At 46.2% G+C, this 9,558-nt stretch overlaps 1 protein-coding gene across 1 annotated transcript; it reads right to left on the reverse strand.

Moving 5' to 3' along the window:
* Positions 1-741: 741 nt before the first annotated feature.
* On the reverse strand, positions 742-9,107 carry CBLN4 (cerebellin 4 precursor). The gene is made up of 3 exons (NM_001123092.1): positions 7,535-9,107; positions 4,505-4,621; positions 742-2,057 (listed from the first exon to the last, which is right to left on the reverse strand). The coding sequence occupies exons 1-3, from the start codon at positions 7,823-7,825 to the stop codon at positions 1,860-1,862; spliced, it is 606 nt and encodes a 201-aa protein (NP_001116564.1). The 5' UTR covers positions 7,826-9,107; the 3' UTR covers positions 742-1,859.
* Between the last annotated feature and the right edge of the window lie 451 nt (positions 9,108-9,558).

The raw sequence follows: 9,558 nt of genomic DNA on the forward strand, positions 1-9,558 counted from the left end.
GAAAGATTTTTGACTGAATGCCAGCTGTGGGATAACTTGCCAAGCAAAACATTGAGGATCCATTGCCAGTATCTCCAGATAATTCTTCTTGGGAAAAGAAGAGAGTCTTCCCGTGATGAATCAATGTTTTGACTTGGTGATTAATCAGAATTATACTGCAAGACCGGCCTGCGTGTTTCCTCTCACGGAATCCTGTAACCGCTTCCTCGCGGCCACGAGCTACAAAAGGGGGCCCCCCAAATTGTTTTAATTAACAACAGACCAGGAAATTGAGCCACATCTCCAGATGAGACATCTAAAACAATAGTTCCTCCTCAAAAGAAATCTGCCATCTTCTGTTCTTTAGTGTCAAGAAAGGGGCAGAATTTTTCCCAACGTCTTCAGTTTGAAAGTATTGGTTTTCCCACTTACCACTCATTCATTCACTGAGCCTCTCGTGATATTTTAGGGGAGCTTTTTAAACTTAACTTCCTATCAATAAGTCCTTCTGAAAGGAGAGTTTACTAACTTCATTGATCCCCTTTTGGCAAGCTCGCAACTCCCAGATCTGGACACATTAAATCCAGTAAAGATTTCCTAGGCTGATTCAAGAATATTCCCTCCAAGTTCAGAAAGCTTTTCTTAAACTCCAAGACAAAGAAATGAGATAAAGGAAGGAAAGGATAGGAGGGAGGGAGTTGGTGAGAAAGAGGAAAGAAATCGTGTAAAATACATATTTCCAAAACCGAAAAGACAAAACGATTCAACGAACGTATATTAACCTTTATTCTATAACAGAGACATAAATAATTGTATGAATTCATACGACCTGTACAAAAGACAAAATAAGATATTGCACTAAGTTTAGATATGGGATATTTGGATTTAATAGTAGCTGAACAGATCAATCTATACAATTTAAGGAGTTAAGGCAAAACCAGATGATACTTCAAAACACAACAGAAGGTTTGAAAAATAGGTATAATTAAAAACAAGGGTATCCCATCTCCAGTTAATGAAGTGGTCATGTCTAAGGAAAAAAGAATCCCTTAGGGTTTTAATAAAGAGGTTATTATCAATCACGTTAATTAAAGTAAGCAATAAAGTATAAGATTTCTTGTGGAGGAGAGCGGTTTCGTGGGGGTTTGAGGATTGAGCGCTTAGAATTTGGGTGAGCAACTTTTTCTGTTAGATTTATGATCTACTCTTCCTGTTAGAAAATATAACTTGGAAAATATGACTCTTTCACATATATAATTAAAATACAACTATGAAGCATTCTTTTTTACTTTAAGGAAAGTCATGTTGGTGAGCTCAGAGAGAAAATGTTCGGGCAAGCCGTTACCCTATTTGCAGAGAAGACACAAAGCCAGCAGTTACCTTAAGAGAACCAAACAAACTGATTCCAAAAGAACCAAAACAAGTGTAACCAGTGTATCAACACAGCACACAACTCTTTGGCAGTATCCCACTAATTGTTGCTTGAAGTCAGAACTTTTCGAAAGTTCTCAAATTCTCAGACCTGGCTGCTGGTCTTTGAAAATGAAAGAAACAAAATGCCACATCTGCAACGAATTCAGGAAATTAAATTCAGAATAAACTTTGCAGACAGCTTTTAATTGTTACACTTAAGCGTAGATAGGTATCGACCTCTGTGAGTCCCGATCCAAGACTGAAACACACACACACACACACACACACACACACACGTCATCTGTGGAGCCTGGTACTGGTTCAGACAGGTCTAGAATCCTTAAAGAGAATCCATGTTCACCCATGAGAAACCAAGAAAAGACATCAATCCGACGATGAGGAAATGACCTTCCAGAAACTCAGGGGTGGGCCGCCCCTCAAGGATGAATACCGTGGAGAAATCCATTCTATAGGGGGAAGACCAGAAAGCCAGAGAACGTGGAATACTGCCAGCCTCCAACCAAGTTACCTTTCTCCAGTTTTAGGTAAACCTTATCCTCTTTATCTAGGTAGAGCAGCACCCCATTCGTGGCTGCTTCGCGAGTAACGTCTTTATCCCCAGCAAAGGCAGATATGACAGGTTTTCCATTTAACATTAGGTTAACCTACAAGAGAAAAAAAAAGAAAAAAACACAATACTGCAAAGCGCTCACTAAAGTCAAAACAAACAAATGAATAAAACGAGATAGACACAGATGCACAGTAATAGAGAACAAACTAGGGTGACCAGTGAGGAGAGGGAAGCAGGAGGGGGAAGATAGGGGTCACAGGTTGAGAGGTACAGACCACTCTGCATCAAATTAAGCTACAAGGATATAGTGTACAGCACAGGGAAAGATGGTCATTATTATATAATAGCTTTAAGTGGAATATAATATATAAAAATATTGAATCACTATGTTGTACACTTGAAACCAAAATAATATTCAACTGTACTTCAATAGAAAGAAAGAAAGAAAGAAAGAAAGAAAGAAAGAAAGAAAGAGAGTGAGAGAGAGAGTGAGAGAGAGAGAAACGAAGGAAGGAAGGAAGGAGGGAGGGAGGAAGGAAGAAAGTCAGAGCATCTACAAGGGATGAGGGCAGGGGACTAACAATGTCTAAGACGACCAACCTGGTAAAATATCTGCTGTTCAGCAAATACAGCCCTTTCCTTACAAACGAGCAGACTGTGCTGGCTAAACTTAGTATGATCTTACTGAGTGGATCTTGTTTAATTAAAAAATTTTAATTTCTCCCAGAGAAATTTCCTTAAATGTCCACAAAAGAATACCATCCGCAGAGACAACCTAGATATATGAAAACCAGCTTCCCTTCAGCACATAAATCAAGCTTTCTATTTTATTTACCTCTTGTATTCAAGAGCAATTTTTTGGCAATGAAGCAAGCCTGTGGCTTCATTTTTATGCTAGTAAAAAGAGCCCCAGTGCCTTTTGCTCTGATCAACCCAAGCATGGCAAGATTCTAGCAATATCCTTGCAGGTTTACTGAGACAAGCAGTGTTAAAAATCAGTTGAAATTGTGGACTATGTGTATGTGTGGTGGTTTCTTTTTCTGTTTTCCCTGATAAGAAATGTGTATTAAAAATAATAATCACCACTACTGCTGAAGATTTTAATGATGGATAATTAACAAAGAATCAATTCATACTTATTCACTTCTCTCCATACTACAATTTTGATTACACTGTGTTAAACATTACATAAATATCTAAATATTGAGGCTTGCAAAAAGCTTTTCCATGGAAGTAAATCTGTTGACTACATACTCATTCGTGTTAAAAATAATATTGAATAAACTAGCTCTGAGGCTAATCAATTTATCTATTGACTAGGATATATAAAGTATATCTGGAGTTCCCGTCGTGGCGCAGTGGTTAATGAATCTGACTAGGAACCATGAGGTTGCGGGTTCGATCCCTGCCCTTGCTCAGTGGGTTATGGATCCGGCGTTGCCATGAGCTGTGGTGTAGGTTGCAGACACGACTCAGATCCCGCGTTGCTGTGGCTCTGGCATAGGCCAGTGGCTACGGCTCCGATTCGACCCCTAGCCTGGGAACCTCCATATGCCACAGGAGCGGCCCAAGAAATAGCAAAAAGACAAAAAAAAAAAAAAAAGTATATCCTAGTATGTATTCTATCATTCACATGGACATTATATATAATACAAACATTGAAACATTGAACACATGATAAAAAAGTTATCCTAGAGTTCCTTAGACATGTATTGGTGTTACTGAGTGTTAGCATATTTTAAGTTTGTAGGAACTAGCTTCATCATTGTCTTTGAGGGTGAAGTTCAAGCCCATCCCTTAGAAAGCATAACACAAAATATGCATTACACAAAATATATTAATTATGGAATTGCAATTGGTAAGAATTCACCAACATCAGAGTAACTGAGGATAAACTGCTTAAAGCATAAGCCTTTCTTTAAAAGTATATCAAATAATTGTTCCTTCATAGATTTATCCTCAGTGGTTAATTGTAGCTCATAATTTTTAATGATGACAGCAAATTTGTTTTATTTAACAGGTACTTGATTTCTTAAAAATTTTGGCCATGCCCATGGCATGCAGAAATTCTAGGGCCAGGAATCAAACCCCTGCCACAGCAGTGACCAGAGCCATAGCAGTGACAACACCAGATTCTTAACCCCTTGTGCCTCCTGGGAACTCCTATTTAGTAGGTACTTGTAAAGCTCTGATAGTCTTACTAGCTTTTTTTTTTTTCTTACAATTTCAAGTCATTTCTGCACATGTTTTAAAAGCAATCCAGATCCTAGAAAAAGATTTGTGTCACTGAATTTTTACTGTGTTTTTTAAGCAATTGGTTGTCATTAAGGTAACAAGTTCAATAGTTTACTTTTCTATAGGCTTCTTGTCATATGCCTTAATAGGTGTTCTTGGAAATTGTTTCAAAAATAAACTATTATAAAGATGGTTGTTAATTTTTTACAACAAAAACACATCTCTGGGGTAAATACTTAAATACATAAGCCACTACCAATACACACGGTTGTGTGGGATAGAGAAGGAACAGTTCGAAAGACATACCTGGATTGTTTGGCTCTGGTAGACTTTAATTACGTGAAAACTGAAACTGTAAATTCCTTTTCTTGGTGCTACAAAGACAGACTCCAGGGTGAAAAAATTACCCACATTTACTAGGATCTACAAATGAAAAGAACAAATAACAGTAAATTATGACAACATTCTCCTCTGTAAGTAAAATGTCTTCTTCCTTCCTTTTTCTTTCTTTCTTAAGAAAGAAAACTACCTTAAAAACCCATAAGAAATACAACATTGATTTCTATTCCTTTTTTCATTAGTGACTTGGAAAATGGATTTCCACATGGGAAGATTCTTCTGTCTTTTAAATGGCATGGGAAAAAATTAAGTAACAGCTTAATATTCATGCCTTCATTTCCAGCAAGGCCCAAGGGCTCTAGAAACATCTAGAAACTCGAGGGCTTATAAATATTAGCTTTACCTTGAGAGTCAGATAAAAGGCATCAGCCGTATATTTATAGGCCCACCCTCTATGAACATTCAGTATGTCCAGAGGTGACGTTTCCTAGCCAGCCAATCAGCATCCATGGGCTCTCTGCAGTCATTCCTGGACGCATCACACAGAGGCCTGGACACTCCCTCCACCGTGTGACATAATCCATGACACTGAACAGTTGGTGCACAGAGTGATCTGAATGCCTGGCCCTCCTCTGAGCCTCCGCCAAAGCTCTGCTAAGGTCCATGGCCATTTGTTTCATTCCAGTCCCATCTAGGCTTAATTATAATATTTTGGCAATGACTCAGCCTTTACAGGCTGCCAAAGAGTAGACTGTGAAGTAAATGGCCTTCTCGTGGTCCTCCCACTGTTAGCCACTATCCCCTTATAATTACCTGCTCTTTATTTAAAGTTCAAGGGGCAAAAATGAAGGGTGAAATAAAGCACTGGTTCCCAAGAAAACAACAGTGCATTCTGTATTCCAAGCTGTGTGGCCTGGCTCTGTTGGTTATGAGAGTAGCTCTGAATTTCAAGAAGTGAGCTCTAAGCTAAATGTCACATAGGTACATGCTTTCCTACGAAAAAGAGTGAGAACGTACAGGTGTGTGTGTATGGGGTGTGTGGGGGGGTAACTAGGGTTTCTTCCATGTCTCTCGAAGAAATAAACCTATAAGTGGCATTCAAAAAACTAAATGTCCTTATAAAGATACAGTGCCTCTGTATCAATGACAGTCTGCTACTATCTCTTTTAATCACTATATTCATGCTAATACTAAGCCTTTTGCATAATTCCCTAAAGACATACTATTACCTCTGAGCAATGTACCAGAATACAGTGACGGTCAGGTTGATGTTCCAGGCTCAAATCCCAACTTAAAACACGTGTGTATTATTGCATTCTAAGATTATACCTTTTTCCAAGGAAGCATCAGATTTCTTTCTCTGATGCAGTGATCAATGATCTTACAACAACAAAACACCAGCAAGGCAATAATCCCCAACAGAGGTTTTAGGAAGATTTGTTTAAGTACATTTGAAATAATTTGAGGTACTTAGCAGGGACTTCCTGAATCAGATACAAGCAGCAGAATTCATTAGCAATAGTGGAAATGGCTGATTAGTGTTGACTACACATAAGGCTGGATGTTGACTCTACACTGTAATTAGAGCATCCAGGCACATCGAGATTTATAACTAAATGTGTCTCCTTGTCTCGAAGATACATGACCCCCCAGAATGAAAAAACAAACCCTTCTCCTCTTCTAATTGACAGAAAGGTCATTGAAAAGAATCCACTGTAGAGGACAGCATGATGTCCACAGTATTTAATTAATGCACTGAAATACAAACCAGGGGTTGTGCCAGACTTTATTTCCATCAAGATGGAAAATACTGCACCAAAACCCCAAAGGAGCTGCTTAATTCTTTCAAAATGATAGCTACTCGATAGTAAGCCCCAGAGAGGCATTCTCTGTCTTTGGCCAGCTGGAGAGTACATTCCTTGGGAATAAATAAGTAAGGAATAGAAACGTCACCTCATCCCTTCCTTGGCACAGCCGCAGCTCCACTTAACCTGTGCTCCTGCACGTGTGGCACACAACTGTGAACTACAGAAAGGACTTTGGAATTCAAAAGGCTCCGGGTGCTGCTGGTTTGAAATGATGACCCCGGAGTCTGTTTTCAGTTTTAAGACTCAGTGCTAAGCTGCTATCCCCGGGGTTTCTCATCACCCAAACCCCAGAGCTCCAGGTCGCTAAAAAGATGCCCCAGCATTCATCAGTTCCTCCTCCATCCCTTATCCTCCTCCCCCCCAAAGTCTGTCTTTCCCCACTAATCTGCAGGTCTCTGAAAAGCTAGGAACCCGGGGAAGGGAGAACAACTCCCCAGCGCTTCCCTCGGGGAGCTCAATGCAGTTGCCCAATTCCTTTTCCTCTCCTCCTCCGCAACTTTTCTCCAAGTACCAGAGAAGGGCTTTCAGCTGCAGCGGCGCCTGCAACGTGTGCGGGGATCCGGGCGGCGGAAAGCTGGGCGAGACCTGACCCAAACCACAGCTCTCCACCCTCTTTGGCCACCAGCGAGATCTCTGCAGAGAGTGTGGACCACCCCTCACCCAGCTCTTTTTGGGGGAGAAGCTTCTCCATCTGGGAGAAACGAATCATTCATCCAGCGTCCCAAAGGGTACTGAGCGCCAGAACGGCCTCGGCGGCATCCGCAAAGGAGTCTGAGCTGGGGGCCAAGTCCTGGCCAAGGGATTTGCGAGGTCCGGGGACCAGAATCCCGCCAGCTCCTATAGACCTGTTGCTGTTAAACTTGTCCTGAGCTCTCGCCGCCGGGCTCTGCGCTCCCAGACTCTCCCACCGCCCCAGCAGCACTTTCGGAGGCCAGGAGGGAATGGGGGGCGGGGGTGGTGATGGGAGAGACACTGGAAGTTTCAGATCCAGACATCCGGGGAGGTGAATGCCGAAATGATCCCCCAGACCCCAGGCCGACCAGCTTAGCCTTGAGCAGGTAGCCCGGGTCCGAGCTGCCTAGAGAGCCCACCCCCGACTCCACATACCCCGCATCCCTCGAGGTCTGACCTGATCGAAGTAAATGATGCGCGTCTTGTTGCTCATCTCGGACGGCTCGTGGTTGGTGCTCCGCACCGCCGAGAAGGCGACCTTGGAGTTAGCCGCCCGGACCGAGATCCCCAGAGGGGAGGAAGAGGAACCCTTGGAGTCCGTGGCCGGGTTCGAGTCGCACACCACGAGGCACTTGCCTTCCAGCACGATGGGCTCGGTGTCGTTCTGCGCCCAGACGGGCAGACCGGGCAGGACGAGGGCCAGCAGCACGGCCGGCACCACGGACAGCGCCCGGCGCCCGGAGCCCATGATGAGCCTCGTGGGCAGCCGCAGCCGGCTGGCGCTTCTGCTCGCCGGCGTCGCCTCCTACCCCGGGACCCCGGAGCTCGGGAAGGTGCCAGTAGCTAGATCGACAGCGCTGCAGGAACGGCGGCGGCGGCGGCGGCGCACACACTTCCACCAATTCTGTGGTTTGAAGTCAAAGTCTCCCCTCGCGCTCTCTCGCTGGTTCTGCTACCTTTGTCCTTTAAGGAGCTCATGCAGAACCCCTACCCCACCCTCCGCCCAAGAATCAGCCCTGCCTAGGGCCCCTGCACCCACCCTTGTTCCTAGGCATCTAACAGTCACCAAACCCTCACACTCACACCTCAAAGAGGAAAATGATAATAAATTCTCACCCCAACCCAAGCACCCCCAGGTATCACGGAGCAGGAAAAACGAAGGGGACTCAAAGAAGCCACGGGTAGGTGGATGCCGAGCGGTGCCGGTGTCGCTCCCGTACGCGTCTGCCTCGCGGCAGGGACCAATTACAGAGGCAGAAGGTGTTTCCCGGACTGGGAAGAACCGGAGGCTGTGTTCATGGCCAGGACGCCAGCGACTCCCACTTTGGCTTGGTCAAAATTTCCCCAAGGCTTGGTGTCTCTCGCACGTCGGCAGGTAGGCAGCGCTAGCCAGGTCCCCAGCACGGAAAGCACAGATTCGCGGGATCAGTTCCAAGGTGCAGGGCGGCTCCGCCGGCGGGGTCCCCTCCTACCTCTGCCGCTGGACCGGAGTCCCTGCGCACAACTTTCTCTGTCCTCGCGCAGCCGGGAGAGCGCGAGGCGGGCACACGCGCGCTATTTATAGGAGCGCACGTCCGGCTGGGGTTGGCTTCCAGCTCAAGCCGCCGGCTCTCGGGAAAGGGGAAGAAGGAGTGCGGTGACCCCGGCTGAGCAGCTCGTGCCCGGTGTTTAACGCACCCCTGGAACAAGCGGGGCACACAGCGCTGCTGGCTGCCAGGGTCTGGGGCCACCCCGCCCCGGGGAGCGCGCGACGCGGAGAACGCCCAGAGAGAGGCGCCCCCCGCCCTGCACCTGCCCCAGCTCCTCGCCTGCTCGCCTCCTCTTCCGTCTGGGCCGGAGGAGGGGGCCGCGGCTCCCCTCGCCCCTGCCGAGCACGGGACTCTGCCGCCGCCGAGCGCCCTCCGAGCCGAGCGCGGCGCTGCCAGGCCCGGATGCGGAGCTGGATGGGCGGCAGCAGCCTGGCGCAGCGCGCTGCTTGGGACCTGGGGACCCGCGCCGCCGTCCCGACCGCGCCTGGCCCAGAGCCTGCCTCACCAAGCTCTGGGGCCTGGGGAGCTCCGGGAGCCTTGGGGCGGACCAAAGCCGGTGGAGGCCGCTGGGGGGAGGTGCCTGAGGCCTTCGGCTCTGGGAAGATGGGCTCGGAAACCTCAGGGCACGCCTTCCCATCCACACCGCGAACCTTCCCCAGGCAAGGCCAGAAAAAGAGAGAGGGAGTTTACTCAGCAAGAATCAGTCCTCTGAAACCTTACCCCTAAAAAAAAAAAAAAAAAAAAAAAAAAAAAAAAAGCCAATCCCCCTCCTGAGAATCCAACACCTCTCTCAATGTGCTGCGCGCCCCCCGACCCAGTGCCACCCTATTGCCATCTTGGCTTCTGATTGGCATCGTTAATCTTCCTCTTCCGTAGCCACCACTAGGAGGGAAAGGTTTGTCTCTGTCTGACCAGCTGTGTGAACTTGGCCAGGTCACTTACTCTTTCTGAG

Source organism: Sus scrofa, chromosome 17 (assembly GCF_054392235.1).
Source record: "Sus scrofa isolate SSC_HxYL_T2T_F1_AM1 chromosome 17, Sscrofa_HxYL_maternal_Yorkshire_Landrace_v2.0, whole genome shotgun sequence".
NCBI classification, from domain to species: domain Eukaryota; kingdom Metazoa; phylum Chordata; class Mammalia; order Artiodactyla; family Suidae; genus Sus; species Sus scrofa.

What these genes read in the sequence shown, in the direction of transcription:
- CBLN4 (NM_001123092.1), bottom strand. Translation starts at nt 7,825, where the DNA reads ATGGGCTCCGGGCGCCGGGCGCTGTCCGTGGTGCCGGCCGTGCTGCTG. An exon ending in GCATCATTTACTTCGATCAG is followed by an intron (nt 4,622 to 7,534) that starts GTCAGACCTCGA and finishes TTTCATTTGTAG; the next exon opens with ATCCTAGTAAATGTGGGTAA. An exon ending in ACCAGAGCCAAACAATCCAG is followed by an intron (nt 2,058 to 4,504) that starts GTATGTCTTTCG and finishes TTTCTCTTGTAG; the next exon opens with GTTAACCTAATGTTAAATGG.